Consider the following 20745-nt stretch of genomic DNA (forward strand, 5'->3'; position numbering starts at 1 on the left):
AGGGCCTGGTACACAATAAAGGCTTAATAAATCTTACTATGACTGAAAAAAGGTTATGTGGTAAGCCAAGGAATAAGTAGTATGTCGTGGTTAATCAAACATGCTAGAGAGTTTCCATGTACAGTTTACAAGGATTAAAAATTTTCAAAGAATTGGAAAGCTTTTTTTTTTTAACCTGAAGCCAGACTGAATCAACCTTAAATTTTCTCTTTTACTTACCCAGAATGCATGCCAGTATTTTAGTGTCATTACTATAGATATGATTCTGCTATGGTTTTTGTAGAGGGCCTCATTTATAGAGCTTCATAGCTGATGAATACTAGGTATTAGTAAAAATTTACTGTGATTAGATAAATACTTCCACTTGAATATGAATAATACCAATACACAGCCCAAGAAGAAAGAAATATTCTTTTGCCTTTTCCAATCACTCAAAGAAATTAAAGACTGCTGGTTAGAGCTGCTCTACTTACTAGAGGCCCTTGGTGGCTGTCAGTTAAAAAAAAAAATTTCAGTTTTCATATATAAAAAGAGTATTTAATAAATCAAAGAACGGGTACCCTAAAAATAGAAATAAGGGTATTTTCTTTTTTTTTTTTTGCTCCTTGTTTCCAAACATGCCAACCATGTGAGACCATGTGACTGACAGAAAATTCCATCATGTAACAGATCTACCTGTATGGAATCAGAAAACTTATTTCTGCTTTACCTGCTAAACCACCTTTCTCTTCTGAAAGTAAAACACAGATTCAGTGCCTGCTAGAGTCTCACACTTTACAGACTAGTAGAGTATACATCTTATTATCTTTTTTTGGTATCAGTTTTAATAAAAACATTTGTTGTGCATATTAAAACAATGTCACGTCATAATTTCCCCCCAATAAAGGAATCCTCTCATTTCCAATTTCTACAATGTATTACCAAAGACTTGCTATCTGTTGGGTATGCATTTTATAAGGTATAATGCTGTATTTAAATCATTTAGTCTTATGTGAACCACATGATTTTATCTTGTTATAATTATATCTATATATGCTACTATTAGGTTTGTTTCGTTCTTGAATTCCTATTTTTTCTAATCACCAAACTGAATTTTATGAGTGAATAAATTATTTGGAATGTGTTGCACCTATATTTCTATGTATAAAAAAAAGATGAAGGTTATAAGCCAAAAAGGTAAAGGATTTGATCAACCGTATTAAATATTAACTTTTTAAAAACCAACCATCTATTTGTGTTTTGTTTTCAAATACTGTTTCTAAACCACAGGTGATCAATTATAATTGTTCTCTTAGTTCAGAATGTTGGGAATAGAAGAGAGGAAATGGAAAAGAAACCTATGTGGTTTATAAAAGATCTCACATCAGCTCCAATGGTAAGGTATAGTCACTTTATTAGAATCCAAGTTTATTCAAAGGAGAGGTCCCACTTGACATTATTTAAGTCCTTTATTTCTACCTCCTCACACCCAAAATAAGACCCAGTGTGTGTGTGCATATATGTGTTGTGTTCTCTGTGTGTGTGTGTGTGAGAGAGAGAGAGAGAGAGAGAGAGAAAGAGAAAGAGAATAAACATGATTCACACTACAGTGCTACTTTTTTCTCTGGGTGCAATATGATTTTCACTAGGGAATCTACTTGCTTAGTTTGTATGATGATAGACAAGATACCTTAGACCTGCTTGTCAGAATACTCATTTGGGAGAAAGGTGTTGCACAGAGGAAAAAAAAAAAAACCCCATTTTTCATTAAAAATATAAGTTCAACTTAAAAGAAAATGATGAGGCATGCTTTCCTTGTGACACTAACTATAACTTTATGCCTCTAAAGTTTTTAAGCAAAATATCGCTTAAAATTGGTAAATAATAATGGTAAATTTCTTAGTATTCTATCAGAAAAACTGAAAAAAAGTTTGAACAATTACAGCATTGGGTTCCATTTCAATGGTTTCTTTTGAGAACTAAAGCAAATTAGCTCAAGAATCAGTATTTCTACACTCTCTATCTTTTGGCTTTAAGTGGCTTTTGAAGGGAGTATCTCCAGATGAGAAACTTCTAACACTCCTGCAGAGATGACCTGCTTGAAGAACTGGCTGCCTGATTAACTATTAACTGCTCTCAATAGGATTAGATAATTAAGGACATTGATGACCATTAATTAGGAGGAGGGCACATTAATTTGTCACTGGATAGGGCCCTTACAATGATTTATAGGTTAGTGCTACTTGCAAATGTGAAGGGAAAGAGAAAAAGAGGGAGAACCATGAAGTTACCTTATCAAGTGGCCAGCTAAAGAGGGCAGAGGGTCAAAAAAGGGCCAAAGTGGTCACTTAAGGGTGAAGTCCCAAACACCAAAGCAGTGCCAAGCCACATTGACCATCATTTGGTGATGAAGTTAAAAATATGCTAATTTATTGGTGGCAATTCTCTCTTTTTATGGTTTCAAGCAGTTAAGACAAGTGGCCTGCTTAAGAGCTTTTCATTTGAAAAGAGATTAAACAAAATGGTTTGTCAAGGCTGCTTGGCTGTTTTATGTCTTTGTTAAAAAAATTGCACCGACTATACTGATAACTATCACATCACCCAAAAGCCATCTCTCCCTGGGCATTTATTTCGTTAATAAATACATCAACTCTAATTGCTTAATAGTGCTATGTTCATTTGCTCTTTAGCAAGATTAAGTTGAAATAAATCTTTTGTACCACTACTTTCTGTCACGGCTGCTTGCATAAAGGTCACAAAAAAAGTTTTAAGTTTTGTAGAAAATTTACTTAAAGACACTGGTGTAAATTACACTTTGTTTTGTTCAGCATGGAAAGCGGAAAGGTGATTTCACTAATAGTAAAGAAAACTGCTTTTAGAATATAGATAAGGATCCTCTTTTCTTAGCCATACACAATTGTGGGTAGCATTCACATTCCACACACAAATAAGCACAGCTCATTAACATTTAATTAAATATGCTTTTGAAAGCCTTGGAAATACGCATGTCATACTTACCATGTAAGTTTGGAGCTTACTTTGAATAGACGTTTAAAACAAAATCATTTTTTGCTATACTCTAATGATATGCCATTAAAAGAGAAAAAAATAAGATAGTCTAAAAACATTATTTTGTTACACCAAAAGAACTTAAGAATATTAGCAGGAAACGTCTTCCAAGAATTTCATTAAAGTAAAAAAAAACCATATATATATATATATGTATATATATATATATACATATATATATATATACACACACACACATACATACACACATAGACTATTTAACCTCAAGTCCATGAACTAAAATATAAAAATTCTCTCTTACCTCAATGGTGAAGAGCTTCCTTTTTAATTTAAAAGCTAAGTCTTTGACATCGGATACATCATAAATCAAGTTATTAAGCCGAGGAATCTGCCGAATATGAATCAAACCTTGTGAAAAGGAAATTAAAAGAAAAAAATTTTTTAAAAACACTGTCTTAGTGCATAAATTAAGAGTCTTACAGCAGAATCCTGTAAATTTACACACAAGCATCCTCCCCTTTTAAAACTGGAGCTTACTACCAGGAGCAATGAAGCAAATGGTGTGATTATACTCAAGTAATCAAGCAGAATAAGATAAACAGAAATCCTTGTGCGAGGAAAACTAATTGCATTTTGGTACAGAAGTACAGATGTAAAGAGGGATCTTAATACTTGTCAAAACTACAGCCGGTTTGTGTGTGATTTTCTCTTGTATTTACAGTAAGCAAATATGGCTATCACCTTGCATGCTGCCCACGGCACCACTGAGTGATCTTTATTTTATTAAATGCACCAGTAAGCAGCCAGCAAAACAAGGCTTATGGGTTACTGATAACCAGTGAAGCACTAATGAAAAGTATTTCATTTTGTACCTTATTAATGACTTGAGCAAACCACTGAAGAAAACTACATTTCAGAGCACACTCTAGGATCAAACTTTAACCCCTATGCCATTCCAAGACCCTCATTTCTGTGGCATGTTAGACCTTTGTGTAGCTGTTATAAGCTTTGTAATAGTGCTAGGTAAACCGTGAGCTTTGGCCTCTTGTCAGTAGAAACACTTGCTAATTTTTTCTGACAAGGGCACTGGATGCCTTTTGTGCAGCTTAATGCAGTTTCTGACTAAACTCGGGGTCATTTGCCACAGATGAAGACATGGAAGATTCTTCAGTGCATCTCTCTGCCTGACTCAGCCCATATTTAAAATCATCATCCCAAAGACACTGATCTCTAAACATGGGGGAAGAAGGCAAATCCAAATCTGAACAAATGAGATGCATCTTATTTAAAGAACTGCTTTTGTGCGTGTGTTTGAATGCTTAGTAATGTATGTATTCATTTTAGCTTCAAAGGGTAAACCTCTAGGTGCTTAACTTTCAAAATGGCCTCTTCAAAAATAATTCACTGAAATATCTGATTTATTAAACTTAAAAAAATGCAAAATATGTTAAGAAGACAGCTTTTAGATACAGATTAAATATATCTTAGACAGAGCTACTTAGTAAAATACATTAGAAACGAGCACACCAGACTTTCACTTGCACATTCCTCATTTTACCTTGGTATATATATATATATATATATATATATATATATATATATATATATATATATATATATATATATGCTGGTTTAGCTCTTAAGTCAGGAGGCCTTACACAATGAATGAATACAGTTTATCAGGTCCTTCTTATTAACAGAAATGCTACCTGTCGTCAAAACCCTTCATTAATCTGTTGGTAATAATTTATCGATTCAGAGATTTCAGCACAAAACATCATAGCCTTTCACCCTTGAAATGTTTTAATCAAAATAACTGTCTTAGAATATAAAATACAATTTACTAAATTTATTAGGTCATAATACTTACAAATGATATTCGGATATAATTTATTAAGGTAATATTTAACTTGAGTTGTTTTAAAAGAAAGCAGAAATAATAAAAATTGAAAAATAGTTTATCTAGTTTTGAGACAAATAAGTCCTAGGAATGTAATGTACAGCATGGTGACTATGCTTAACAATAATGTGTTGTATATTTGAAAGTAGCTAAGACAGGAGATCTTAAAAGTTCTCATCACTAGAGAAAAAACATCGTAAACTATGTGTGGTGATGTATGTTAACAAAACTTAACTGTGGTGATCATTTCATAATACGTACATCTCTTACATCATTACTTTGTACACCTTAAACTAAGAGAATGTTGTATGTCGATTATAGCTCAATAATAAATAAAAAGAAAGAAATAGTTTAATCTTAATAGTCTTCTTCCTATAATAGTGACAATAATGGATTAAATAATTATACATAGGGTTATTCTGGGCATATAGCATATACAGTTATGCAAGTTAATAATCATGAGGCAAATTATTTTATGTAGCTTTTGTTCATAGCTTATATTTTCTAGCCTTTAAAAAATACTTGATTGTTAGATTGTGCTGTTTTATTACTTTTTAAAAGATTGTATGTTGACTTCAAAGCAGTGGTGGTTATCATATAAAGTATCTTATAATTTTTTTTTTTTGTAGACTCTAGAAATTGTCAAAGTCCTGCAATCACAATCTTATATAATCTTCTAGCAGGCTTCAAATAAGATATTCAGTCTTCAGAGGTTTCCATGGAAGTACAGTAGGTCCACAAAAATAAAAGCAATAACTGACATTTAGTCAGTATAAGTAAATAGGTAAAAATCTATCATTCCCCATATTCTGTATTTTATTTAGAGCTAAGATGTGCAGAACTATTAAACCTTTCCTATTTCAATGATTCTATGTAAGAACCTTTATTTTAAAAAATCTCCAAATTAACCAAATGACCAAAATATTACTAAAAACTTCAAAAAAAATTAAAATCTGATTAATTGACCTGTGTTTATACTAGGGTGGCAATATTATAAAATTTGCTCAAAACTCAAACAACAAAATGAGCAAAGTCCAAATATAATCAAAGATGTTCACTTTCTGAAAATGTGATTGACTAGGGCTTTTAAAACATAGTAAGTATGAATTTTATTTTTCATATAGGTAGGCTTTGTAAAGCATAAACCACTATACAAAGCTGTTGTTATTAGAATTGATATATTTATTTCAAACATGGCTAATAAGTAAACTGATTTCATGACAACTTTAAGTCCCTGGGACAATAAAATTTTTACCTGACTGAGGCATGGCTTAGTACTTGGGTTTGACTTCTTTCAAGTAGTTAAAACAGTCCATAGTCTTAATGTAGTTTGGTGACAAGCTGCCATGAAAGAATGGTCAGGAATGGAAAACATTTAACAGATATATTATAAAATAAAACTCATGCTACTTGACAGTAGATTTTATGACTGGATACAATGCTTCCAGGTACTCTAGAGGCAACCCAGGATATTCTCTTCTCCTTATAAAGGTGCTGCTTACCATGATAATCCTTATATAATGGGTTGGTTTCTCTCTCAGAACCAATGAATGATTCCAGACCAACTACTGTATCTGACAAGTTTGTAACACGAGCAATAATTGCTTTACTCTGTAAAACAAGAAACAAAACACTCATTTTATATTTAATAATATAACATGTATTCAGTGCCATTATGCCATCTCAGTGACAAATTGTAGAGGAGATAAACTATCAACATAGAGAAATAATTCAAAGCTACCACAGGCTGAAAACTGGATGAAAATATGCACTTAACTGAAAATTCTAGCCCATGTAGGTGTGCTATTCTAACTGGAAGAGCTGAAGAAAATATTCTTATTTTTGGTAGAGAGCATAAATTGATTATTTTTCTTCCGTTTTAAGGGTCAAGGCTACCTTTATCCTCACACACTATTCTTTTTCAAATTACTTTACCCATTGGAAAATCTGATAGACATCAGGATTCAGAAGCAGTAGATAGTACAGTATAATGTGTAAGGCAAGGTCCCGCTATCAGCTGTCAACTGGGACCAGGTCCCAGCCCTGTAACAGCTGAGGTCCTCTGTATCATTTTAGAATCACGGAAGGGTCCAGCTAAGAGGCTGCAGCATGGCTAGCTCTGGAGTCTTCTGTTCTCTCCTTCCAGATGCTGCTATTTCGCTCTGGGATAACAATAAAGGCAAAGAAAAGAGAGTAGATGACTAGCACTAAACTAGTAGTCTACACTTTCCTTCCCAATACAACCTGACATGAACCAAAAACATTGCTAAATAATACAGTGTAAAAAAAGTCACATTTTAAGTAGCAAAAGTTGTAAAATACTCAGAATTTCATAGTATTAAAAAATCATTAAAAATATAATCATTAAATACCCTATAGGTTCTCTTGAATTATTTTATTTAGTGGAGATTCAGTATTTCTTTTAGCCCCTGACAGGGTGATAGGTCAGCAAATGTTTCATATATTATAACATCCTAGAAAAATTTTTGCTCTCAAGTTCTAGATAAGTTGAAAAAATGGTTCTTTGTAAAATTTTATACTTTTGAAACTCCCATTTTATACACTCATAATATCTACCAGTTTAAAAATAATCTTTAGAAAAGGATGGGAAATGTAAAGCAGTTAAGAAAATTTTAGTTTGGTCCTATGATCCCTGTTAGAGGAAAGTCCAAACACAATGAAACACATTCACTTCCTGTAAACACGACTGACTACTGAGCTTACTGGTATTCCTCTGTTTCTTAAATCCTGTAGTAAGGATTGCATAAGAATGAAAAATAAAAGAAAACTGGTCAATGTTACCTGACTCAGTCTGAAATACATAGTAGCTCCTGTCACTAAACATTATGCTGAAATGACTGGTTAACTCATACCTAGGGCAGTATTTGAAACTCCTCTGTAAGTAGAAATATGTGTTGTATAAAGAATGTTTCAGCCTTTGAATCAGTATGCTTAAAAGGAACCAGTAAAAATAATTATCCTTAATTGGCTTTAATACTCTTAATGATGTGGGTACCAAGTATAGAAAAACAAACAATTTGAAAATGCCTATTTTTTTCTTAGGCAGTTTTTCATTCAATGGTAAGAAAATAATACAGATTGATTCCTTACTTTCAGTTCTATGCCACAGGGGATGGTCCTACTCCAGGAATAACAGGGGCTTCAGAGGCCATAAACAAGTTCCTCTCAATATTTCTTTAGCCAAAGACTATTATATCAAACTCATCCAGGTTGGGTTTCAGCCAGTTATTCTTCACCCAAACAAAAATGTCTGCCAGACATTCCAACAGCTGGGAGACAGTTCACAATGAGTCAACTTGAAAATGATTCATTGTGCTGAGTACTGAACAATGTTGGGGTGGGGGTGGGGTGTGGCTGGGTTGATTGTAGAGGGTGAGAACAAGTGGGAGATGAAGAATAACCATGTGGTTCTCCCATTAAGAAGAATCTTAGATAACAACCAGCAGGCTCTTATCATTTCACTTTTAGGATAAACTCAACTGGGAAGAGTACTCCTGTCATGGACCCTCAGATGAACAAGCACTTATAAAGGCTACTGACAATATTTCTTAATCAAAAGGTCAGATTTCCTTTTATCTATAAATACAAGACTAAGCCTTTGTATCTAAATATCTGAATCTAAAATGGTAAAAGTCAGTTTTTGTTAGAACTCAAGTATTCAGATATGCAGTGATATAAACTAGGGCTTTTTCAATTATTTTAATAATAGAAATTATAAGGTTTAAGTATGTCTTCCATTCTAGTAGCATATAAGCAAGGTCCTGCATATTTAAATGGACAACCTGACATTCAAAGAGGGTTTCTTTCTTTAACCTTAAAATTTACTAATAAACCACTTAACACCCTGTAATATTTGTCAACATTATAATTCTTTTTAAGGTAATTTATGGAAGATTTAAAAAAATCAACCAACCACTTTGTAGAGGAAAACTAATGAATTCCAAAATAAAAGATGTATACAGCCTGGATTTGGAAATCTCAGAAACTCATTCATATAGTTAATTTATTGTCTTTCTAAGTTCCATAGGTTTACACTAGAGTTATTAACTACAAACTAAATTTGATTTTAAAAGCTTTCATGAAGTCTTAGAGCAAGAAAAATAAGTTATATTTAAGAATGACCTTACTACTTTCTGCACAGCAGTTTTGGAAAATAGGTTACGTAATGTGGCAAATTTGATGGTGGAAGTTGTACAGATATCGAAAAAAAATGTCTATAGAATAAAAAGCACTGGAAATTATATAAGAATAACATCTAAGTTTCTGACTGAGATCATCTTTATCTTAATTATAAACTCATTCAGTATTCCAGTGATGTATAAAAGCATAAAAGATATTTGGGCATGTAAATGTACATATTTTTAAAAAAGCTAAAATAGTGTTACAGATTACTTCTGTACCCCCAAGATTCATAGGGAGTATGGTATATTGACACAATCATATCTTAAAACTACTCGTGTCCAAAGGTCTTTCAAATCATAATGGTCTTTCAGATAAAGGTAGGTAAATTTACTTAAAAGAATACTAAGTGGTCTTTCAGATAAAGGTAGGTAAATTTACTTAAAAGAATCTAAAATTGATAGCTTTAAAAATCCTCAAAGGCATAATAATCACAATTCACTTTAGGGAAAATACACTATGGACAATAAATTGTCAAAATATAATTCACAGTGTTCAGAAAGCTTTAGCATAATGATCTGAGCAGAGGCCTTGAAACTGGAACTTCCATATTCTCATCTTAACAGATTCTAAGTGTTTTTATGTTATTAGCCAAGATGTGAAACCTCTTTGGTCTGCAGTATACGTAGTTGGAAATGGAGAACCTCAAGGTATTTGTGCATCAGTTACTTGGACATAAAATTTGAGTAATTTTTGTGTTAATTTTGAAGTTGTTACATTATAGTTTCTAACAAGGAACATTTGAGTAAGGACATTCAGGATTCACCAGTAGGAGTAAATTAATGGTTATATTCATGCATGGCACAATGACATCACCCAAGTATGTACAATGATACTGCCACCCCTCCTCCTTGCCCATCTGGATGTGAAAATCTAGGATGGCTCAAAAATCCTCCCTATACTAGACAAATCTCCCTTCACTCCTGGGTGAAAGTTGTCAGCTCTGGACAGTAGCCAAGACATGACTAGGAGGGAAGCCAGAAAAGAAGAGAGCCAGTGTCCAGGAGTTTTAAGAGTTTGCTGGCAGTCTCAAATAGCATTGTATTAAGTTACATAAAAGGTTCTTAAAACTTTCTGTTGCAGTGCAATTTCTTAATTAATTATTTAGATTTAAATCATGTCAAATGCTGTTGCAAATAAAAACGGCAAATCAGATTGTCCAGTCCATTTTTTTATTCCAATTTTAATTTCACAAAATGTTTCAGAGTTCTTGTTTTGATTGTTTCTTGTTTGGTTTCATAGGATGTTTCCTGTTTTCTTTTATATAATGGTAACCTCTTTATTAGGATATGTCAAATCCATTAAATAGATTTTAAATAAATGAAGATTAATTTAATGCTCCCTTGCAATTCAAAGCTCATTAAACCAAAACTATGAACTTTAAGAGATAAAATTCAGCTACTGCCATATAAGCTCCCTCCATTTTCTAATAAAAATAGTTGAGATACCTATTTAGAGTAACCAAGTAACAATTAGAATACCTCAAACCCTGAATGTTTTCTTACTTTCTTTGACCCAATTATCTCAACAATATAAAAAGATACGGTTTGTACCAATACAAAGTATAGTGCCAGGAAAGATTTTTAACAAGAGAATTAAAGAGTAATTAACCAATCATTTAATTATTAAGAAGCTTGAAAAGAAAAAATCAGTTGACATAAAGCATTTATGCAATGCCTCAAATAAGAATGAGTTCTTGAGTTACTCAAATAAGATAGCAAATACACAATACAAAGAGTAGAGCTCCCATTTGAGTATATGGCACACACATCAGATTTGGGATTACAATAGTGCAAAAGCACTATTAAGTTAATATTGAAAAGTTAAAGAAAGATACAAATTACTTTGTTTGAACCTACTACGTGACATGATGTGTGTCTGTATGTGTGGGGTGGGGGGTAGAATCCCAAGAAAAACAAGTATACTACTCAACATCTCACGTTATTTTTCTGAGAAATGATATGCATCAAAACACAAACATACTAGAACTTATGACATTTCTTTGTCATGTAATAAAAAACTTGAATAAAAGGATAAATCTAGAGATGTTTAATGAGGTATTTGTTTTTCTATGCTTATTAAGTTCTACATTCTATAGGATTGAGACTATGAAATAATAAAATTGTTTATACTGTAACTTTTTACAAACCTTCCCCCACCTTCCCCAGAGTTGTCATTTACTAGTAGATTAAATTTTTATTTTATAAAAATATTTTATAGTGGGAAAAATAATTCTGTTCATAATTATTTTGAGTTTAAGAATATAATTTTATCAAATAAAGTTATACTAATAAATATTTGTAATTATAATACCATAATGAAGGTATTAGATTAAATCTTTCCAGATTTAATATTGACTTTTATTAAAATTCACACAGTTAATTTTAAAATACAGAGGAACTTGTGTAAATTTTAAAAATTGTAGCTATAACCACACTCTCTGGGTAGCATCTTATACTGGTATTTATGTAGGGAAATCATAAAACAAACATATTTTGGTTCCTCTTTCTAATGCTTTAAAACATATCCACAAAGGAGCTAATGGCAAATATACTTAACCTCAAGGGCAAAATAAATTGCTAAATTGTCAAATTTTACTAGGATTAAGCAATGGAGCCACATCTTTTTGTGATTTCTATCTGATCGAATACTTGGTATTCTAAGTTTTGACATGAATTTTTTTTTAAGAACACATGATGCTATTTTCAGAAATATTATCTACATTTACACTGGCCTCAAATAGTACATGCTTTGCAGAACATTTATTTACATCAGTTTCTTTTTTTTTTTCCGTTTTCTTTTTCAATAGGTTATTCTATTAAACATTTTAAAAAATCTTACATATTCTGAAGACTCTTACACATGGGGTAAGCAAAATATTGTAATGAATAGGCTGAAGAGAATAATGGTATAATATTTAAAATTAATTTAATGTATTTTTTCATAAGTGATAGTTTCATATTATTCATATGAACATTTGTATTTTTTGTTTAAAAATGTTTAATGGGTAACTTCTTAAATCAGAAATTTGTTGCTTACTACTTTATACTTGAAACCTTTAAAATGTAATTCACAGATGTCCAAAAGCTCATAGCTTGCCTGGAAAAACAATTGCTAAAATCCAAATATCAAACAGAGCATCCAGCTGATGTTTGTGATGCAGTGGTAGGTTAAAGATACTAAAGTTTAAAATCAGCTTAGAATAATCCCATATTGAGTATAAAATGATAGCCTGTCATCAGGAACAGGCTGACAGAGCCAGGTCCAGATGGGAGACTGGCTGGGAAAAGAGCTGAGGCAGGTGGGAAAATGATGGGAACCTGACGGCAGACAGGACTACTCCCTCTGCTGGCAAGGTTCTCATCTGCTTGAATTTTTAACTAATGACTGGCTTTTCTTTAATTATTTAAGATAACACCAATAAATTATGTAAGGTGTTCCTTCTTTAGTTGGCTGTTCTGCATTTACACATTTTCAAATTCATGGCATCCTATTTTTCACCAGATTAATTTCTCAGAGATATAAGGATCCAATGTTTCACCAGGAGGTCCAATTATTTATCTTGTAATTTAATTGCATCCTAAGCATAAGCAAATGTAGCATTGCTTTTATGATATAAGGCCTTTAAAAATTAAGAATGCCTTTGATTTTATATTTGTTGATATATGTACCTTCTTGAAGAAAAACATTTCTTGGGCTACAGACTTCACAATCTCTTTCTCAGGCTCTGCATAATGCCCCGTAATGAAATAATATAGAAATGAACCATATAAATCAACTATACAGGGAACAAGGAAACAGCATGTCACAGCAAAACAGCAGAGATGTACAGCGCCAAACCTATCTGATAATCTAATGATCTGAGTTTATAGATATTATGTACTAATATGTAAGAAATTAAGAATTAATGTTTACATAAAAAATTTGATAAATTTTACAGAAAAAGTATTCAATATTTGATTTTCAATGTAAGTTAATAGCTGCAGCAAAAACATTTAGTAAAAATCTGTTCTAAGATTTTGGCCTACAACCAGAAGCTCCCAGAACAGGAGGGATCAGCTTTTTCACCCACTGTTCTCATCTGAATCCTGGCTTAAAAGCTATTCCAGCTCCCAGCTTTCCAGAAGGCTCCATCCCAGGAATCCCTGCCTGCCATTTGGTTTGCTGATTTTAATCTCTCAGGACTTTCTTACAGTGGCTCTACTATGCTGAACTGGCACTTGCTTCTAGAAGTGAGTTATTATTAAACCTGTAGGTCAATTGTGGCACTAACAACTCTTTGGAAGCTTTCAGCCACAGTGTACAATTTGCTAGTCTAATTAAATATTAATTCTGTGTGTTACATTTTGTGGCTAAGAGCTTTTATTTTCCATCATCAGCCTGGAAGAGAAAGAGGTTACAAGGCTAATTTAATCTCTCCCCTGGTCCTCCCCAACATTCAAGATTAACTACATAGGGTGCGAAAACATTATTAAAGAAGCAGAAACTCTTTATATAATAATAATACTGTAATTAATAGCAAAGGGCTAAAAGATAATGTTAAGATATAATATATGACCTCATACTTAAAGATCTTTAAATTATAATTAGTTACAAGCACATTTCATTTCAATATTAAGAAATAAGTATCTTTTTTTTGAAGACAGTAATCTTTCTTTAAGAGAAAGTATGCATCCAGGTATATAAATAGGAATAACTCAAAACTTACATTTTCTCACAGGTATTTTTCAGACAGCTTGTAACACCAAAGATTAAAAGCTTAATAATTTTATTTGTAAAAAAAAAAGGCAAAATTAAATAAAGTTGTATCTATTTTCTATACATAAAAAGTGATGAAGTCAAAGATAGTTTATAATAAAAATAATTAATGTTAAAGATCCTTTCCTCTTTTTTCTTCTACCATGTTCAAGTGGACTGAACACAGAGGTCCCTCTCTGCTTCTGTTCCCAGAACAGTTGTGTCCATGCCTGGACACTGGGCATTATAAAGACTGCAGTCCAACAGCCAAAGATTCCATATGCCCAAACAGATGACTCAATCTCCATACTGTGATGAGACGTTTCACTATTTCTATCATTGATATATTTGAAAATTTTGGCTCTAAATAGTACTTTAACAACCACCACCACTACAAGGAAGTACAGTATGAATCACCATATGAAGTGTAACATCACAAAGTTACTTTAGAACAAAAAAAAAGTTTTAAATTAAAATTAGTTTTCTTTTTACAGCTTGCTGAATATGCTCTGGTTAGATTACGTATAATGAAAGGTTTCTAAATGGTAATTTTTTCCTTTAGAGATGCACACTTATCTTACTGACCATTTCAAATGTTTATGTTATATTTAATGTCCATATTTACACTAAGATAAAATGGTACGTACTCTGCAACTAATTCTCTATATAGACAGAAACTTACAGAAAAATTGGGAGTTTATTTGTGTAAAAAGTTTCAAACATCCTTGGCCAAGAAAGTAAATTAAATACATATGTATAATGCCTACAAGCTAAGACTTGATTTAAAAAATTGATCAGATACCAGAATATGTAACAGAAAACAGAAGAAAATAAAAACTGGAGCTATAAGAATTATAGGTTCTTATAAACAGCCTACAGTAGCAAAGTTGAAACACAGTTCTATTATTTGTTATTCTAAAGAATAATAGATTCTGTTTACAATGCACCAGACTCATATGAAGTTACTAAATTTTCAGAGACTAGAATTTGACACATATGGTGCAAAATTAAAATAGATTTAATACAATTCAGTTGACTTCTTAAAACTGTTGCTTTTTAATCTTCTAAAAATGTTAATCTCTTACAATCTACTTCAGACTAGTTGAGAAGATCTAGAAAAATAAAAATCAGATTCTCAGTTGAGAAGATCTTGATTAAGGAACTCATGAAAAATTGACAGACAGAATATCTGACTTTATCTTTTAGTAATTGATAATTATGATCAAGAGATTAAATCTAATCTCTAATTTTCATCCTTAAATATTCTCCTTAATAAAGTGCACTTAGATTACGTTATGTGACAGAAGGTGATGTTATGCTTTCCTATAATGATGCTTTTATAAAAAATTACATTAAAAATATTTTCCAAAATTTTATAGTTATAAACTCACAAAAGTCTGTTGTTCCTTCACCATGCAATTATTTTTAGTTCTTGTTTTAAGAATAAAAGGTTTCACACTGAGGGAAATTCACAAGGCCACTGGAGTCCACCTCTCATAATCCCATATTAGTGGTTAGTTCTAAGCAGTCCATTACTTGACTTAAGAGTTTAGCTGCTAAGATACTCAGCATGAACACAAAAGTTTATGGATGCGAAAAGACTTGTTCTGAATTTCTCTACTTTGAAACATTCATTCATTCCAGTGGGTTCAAAGCTTTATTACATTAATGTTGTAAAATATTAATTTGAAAATATATCAATTAAAATAACACACTAAAATCTTCAATTTTCAAGAGACATTATAACAAGACATTTTCTTCCTGCTTTCCTTCAGAAAATGAGTTTTCCTTGGTATAAACTAACATACTGGTGATGGTTTTCTTCAAAGAGACAGATGGGGAAAAAAGTCCACAGATCAAATTGTTAGAAAACATGGGTTATATGATAAAAACTGAATAAGACTATTAACTGACCAAATGCCAATGATGACCAGTCAAAATATGTTCTAGGCCACTTTCAAATCTGAAATCTATTCTGAAAAAAATAAAGTTTAAATAGTTTATAAACTAATGTTCTGTAAGCAAATACATTAAATGCTGGCAATATTTAGAAGTATTCTAGAATGAGAAAATGTTATTTAATATTTTATCGTGAATAATGTCAAAGAAGTTTTCATCCCTGCATTATTATATAATTAAGGAGGAATTTTTTAGGTTGTTGTTTATATTTAAAAATTCCTTTAAAAAGTAGGTTATGACAGTTGGAATAAATTAGCAATAATAAAAAGTAAATTTTCTTCCTGAAAGGAAAGCTCTGAGAAAGGTATAGAAAAATAGCCACCCCCCCCCCCATTTTAATCACAATTCTAAGTTCTTGGATATTTATTTCCTGACAGTTTCAGGTAAAAGTGCTTTTGATCAATAAAAACAAATCAAGAACAACCTGTCATAGATTGCGTAAATAAAATGCATTAGCTAAGAAAAAATTTATTTTCCTTTCACCTTACCAATGAAATCATAATAAGGCATAAAACTAAATTTTTTTGGCATAAAACTTAATTTTTATTTCCAAAAAGAATAAATGTTATCGGTTATCATTTTCTTCAAGCACACAACTGTCACTAGGAATTGAAAATAAAATTAATTTAAAAGGCACAAAATGTTATATAATTTGGAGGTGGATGACAGAGTTCACTAACAGTGAGCCAGTTCCCATTCATAAGACCAAAAAAAATTATAGCTTCATATCTTGCTGATATGGAAATCAAACAGTATCCTATTGTAACTGCTTCAAAGGTATCACTTTGCAAAAAATCTCATTAAAAAGTTTTGAATGGTGCACAAACATTTCTGTTTCTAACAGTAAATGGGAAAAAAGCAGTAGCATGTTCAATATACCTGAAATAGAACAACCTTTAAATTAGAAATTTATACTTAAGTTTTAAAGAGTTGAAGTAATATTTCTCATACTTAAATAATACATAGTAAGAGTTTCAAGGTAGGGTTTTAGTTATTTTTCTTAGATGTAACCTTCCCTCTTTTTTTTTTTTCAATCCACGACAACCTTCATTCGACAACAGTTTTGAACAGTTGAGTTGTGAGAACGTGAGCAGCTGCTGTTATTATAACTAAAGGTCTGTCTACCGCTTGAGTCTGAGAGACCACATGTTCGGCTGTCCTCTCATCTTGCCATCCTCACCAATTAACTATTAACATGGAGGGCTGTACACATGCTCTGGGGGGCTCTTTAACAGGCTTCTTGGCGAGTGGAACAACTACACAGCAGGGATCTGGGAACTGGGTAATGCTGGAATATAGGGGAGCCGGCCATAGTTCTGCTCTTTCTAAGGACACTTTACTCCATAGTCTAGCATGTAACAAAGTCTGTATTTAACTTGGCCATTTTCACATACATTTTCAATACAATGTTTCTGAGCAGATGCTCAAACTATTTTCTAGAATGAGATATATTAATATGAGTAATGTTACAACCTCACAGGGAAAATTGTTTAAGACGATATATTTTTTAAGACATTCATGATATATTTGATGAATAATTTTAATGTTTTCTTAACAGATATTTAGAATTTATTTTTATATATTTGCTTCAATGTATGCTTTTTATTTTTTCCTGTGCTGTTATGGAAATAAGTTTTAACCCAAAGAAAATAAAAAAAAAATTCCAAGTTCAAAGTTGTGAGGCTGAACACAAAATATTTCAAAGGCAAATTTGAAAATAATTCTTTTTCATTCTGCTTGCAAAAGTCTTATTATAACAATAAATTCAAGTCAGTTTTGAATCTATGTCATTATTTTCCCTATTTTAACTTTTCCCCCTCTTTGCAATTTCCTTAACTATGTGTTCCTTCCCTACAATGAAATTAAACATGGGAAGCATGCCAAAAGTATAATAAAGGGTAACTAATCATTACTGTACAAGTCTGACAGAATGCTAATAACTAAAGAACACTGATTGGCTGTTTTACCAATTTAAGAGATATAGATATTTTATGGACTTTTAATCTAGTGATATTTTACACAAAATACTCAACTAAAGGTATCACAACTCTATTACCTATAGATGTTTAATTATATGACATTTCCAAAGATATGAAACTACATTTCTATTTCCTACAGAAACCACTTTATTATCAAATTCCAAGCTCAAGCATCCAAACACCTACATACACTCATTTTCTGCTCCATCCATACTATCTTTTACATTGCTGAAAAACCTCCACAAGGATCAGGACCTTGTTTGTCTTACGCACTACTATATGCCCACAAGTGTCAATGCCTGCAGTAAATATTTGTTAAGTGAATGAATGAGTTAAATTACCCTTAGACATTCAATCACCCACTTAAATCCTGACTCAGTCTGTAGAATGGCACTTGTCGCAGCGGAGAGGAAGCTGACGTATGATGTTAGAGAGTCATGGTACAACACGGTGATGTTACCATGATTTAGCTGGCCATCTGACTTCATGCAGGCCTCCGGGTCTGTGTCAGGCCTAACCTGTGAGAAGACTCTGTCGGAGTCTTGTATGGAAAGAGAAAGAAAGCTGAGGATTTCTACTGCTTTGGTGCACTTGTACAACTTATTTTTCTGTCGCCCGATCTCTGTTCAAATTCTCGATTTTGGAAGTCTTTTTAAGTAAGAATAGTGAAGGTAGGGCGCCTGGGTGGCTCAGATGGTTAAGCGTCTGCCTTCGGCTCAGGTCACGATCCCAGCGTCCTGGGATCGAGTCCCGCATCGGGCTCCCTGCTCCTTGGGAGCCTGCTTCTCCCTCTGTTTCTGTCTCTCATGAATAAATAAATAAAATCTTTAAAAAAAAAAGAATAGTGAAGGTAACGATTGCTGACATATACTGAGTGTTAGTACTGCGTCAGCACGTGTTGTCACTAATCCTCTGAATTCGGCCTTCTGCACCCCATTTTTACAGAGGAAGAAGCTGAGGCTGCCAAAGTTAACACTCGACTAAAACCATATGACTAATTGAGTCTATCTGTCTCCAAAAGCCGAGGCTCTTTCTGTCATTGAATGCTACCTGCGCACAGTCTGTTTCTTAATTTTGACGGTATTTTAGTCCTTCCATTGAGTAAGCTGCATAGCATGGTGGTTAAGAGTATGGTAATTAGAGGGTACTGCTCTGGTCTAAATCCTGCCCCTCATTAGTTGTGTGACCTAGGGAAAGTCACTTCAATTTTTTTTGTCCCTTGTATCCTAATCTGTAAAATGGAGACAATAATAGCACCAACCATATGGGCTTATTGTGAAGATAAAATGAGTTAATATTTGAAGACAGCTGAGGTTTGCAACTGGCCCAGAGAAATCACTCTGTAAGATTTACTAAATAAACTCAGAGTCCCCTGGTTCTGTTTATTCATATGACTTTGATTAGCTTTGTAAACATAATGCTTCCAGTTCTTATTCTCTTTCCTTAGCCTAAACATTGCGATTTTCCTTGCGGTCTTTAAGAGTTATTAGGAGTTTTATCCCCTATTTACATCATGATTGGCTTAAGCAAACTGTTAAGTCTTATATTTTTCTCCTAAGTACTTTGATATTAAAAAAAATATATGGTGAGATGTCATGCTCAAAGATCAAAAGAATAATTTGTTTCTTTTAATAGCTCAACTGATATTAGGGCCAGAAAACTTATATGATAGCTAGAAAAATTGCCGAGGGAAGAGACTATGGAAAATGGGAAAATTTTAGATGGATGAGCAGTCTTTAAAAAAGATACTCTCTATTTTGAGGAACACATCTTAATTCTTGCTCACATTATTTAACCTTAGACTCATCACCAAGTCTGACCCTCCACTTTCCTATTTTCATTTCAAAATAGTCTTTTTACTGGTACCTTAAAAAACATAAATTTAAACTGTATCTTTTCCAGTTATATAAAGTTTTAAATGTATCTGTAAAATACCAAAGTGCAAATATTGCATAATGTTCAGACATCCAGTCCACCTTATCATCTCAATCATTATTTAACTGGTGATATAGATAGGACGACTTGAGCTCATCTGATAGTGTGACCGTTGTGTCCTTACACAGGAAAATTTGAAAAAATTTTTTTTCCTTTTTCTTGCATTGATCCCTTTGGACTAAATAAAGAAAATCACATGTATACATGTGTTTATTTCATAATTGTTTTTCTTTGCTTTGCAGTTACACATAAGGAAATATGCTTCCATCCTTTTTTCCTCCCCTGACTGCAATGAAACTTTTTACTTAATCTTTCACATGTACTAATTTATCAAGGGTTTTAGAATGATAGTTTTCTCTTGAAAAATACTGAACAATAGCCATGTTAGCCTAGAACTTTCTTCCTAATGGAAAGTTACTGTCATCGGAGGTAGTTAATAATTCAAGATACAAAAAGATGTAGTGTGACAGAGGAAAGAGTAAGTTTTAAACAGATCTGAGTTTGATATTAGCTTTAAATATGTAATTAAATATGTGACTTTGCTGAATCACTTAATTTCAGTTTAATCTTGTTTGCAATTGGCATTACGCCTATCTTGCAAAGTTTTTGTGATGATTAGGGCAGCTAGCTATATAACTTAACAGTGAAGATGTTGGAGCTTGGAGTCAGGGAAAGACATGAGTTAGAACATTACTGGCCTTGCCACTTATTAACTATGTGACCTTGTAAAAATAGAGGTAAGGCTTGTGGTCAATATTCAAGAACATAATGCTTGTAGAGTGCTTGGCATGTGGTATGTGCCTAATAGTTATAGTAACAGCATAGTTGCAGTCCTAGTAAGAGTAGCAATATTTTCACCAGTATCTGATAAGTCTCTTCCAAAGTTTACTTATCATCGTAATCAAGAAACTCATTAAAGCTAACCAAATTTATTAAAGTATTAACTTTATAATGACTTAACATCATTAACAATGCAAACAATTTAAGTATGTGTACAATGTCTAAGATGATTAGAGAAAGGAGTTT

General features: G+C 32.4%; 1 protein-coding gene across 3 annotated transcripts in view; it reads right to left on the minus strand.

Annotated features, from left to right (window-relative positions):
• The window catches only part of ELP4 (elongator acetyltransferase complex subunit 4), a 233249-nt gene that overhangs the window by 116630 nt on the left and 95874 nt on the right, over positions 1-20745 (minus strand). For all 3 annotated transcript variants that reach the window (XM_081798399.1, XM_006728921.3, XM_081798400.1), the window contains exons 8-9: positions 6412-6520; positions 3311-3417 (exon numbers count right to left, since the gene is read on the minus strand). In XM_081798399.1, the coding sequence (XP_081654525.1) occupies positions 3311-3417; positions 6412-6520 (216 nt within the window). The remainder of the gene's footprint in view (positions 1-3310; positions 3418-6411; positions 6521-20745) is intronic.

Source organism: Leptonychotes weddellii, chromosome 11 (assembly GCF_054177405.1).
Source record: "Leptonychotes weddellii isolate Sample4059 chromosome 11, ASM5417740v2, whole genome shotgun sequence".
Classification (NCBI taxonomy): domain Eukaryota; kingdom Metazoa; phylum Chordata; class Mammalia; order Carnivora; family Phocidae; genus Leptonychotes; species Leptonychotes weddellii.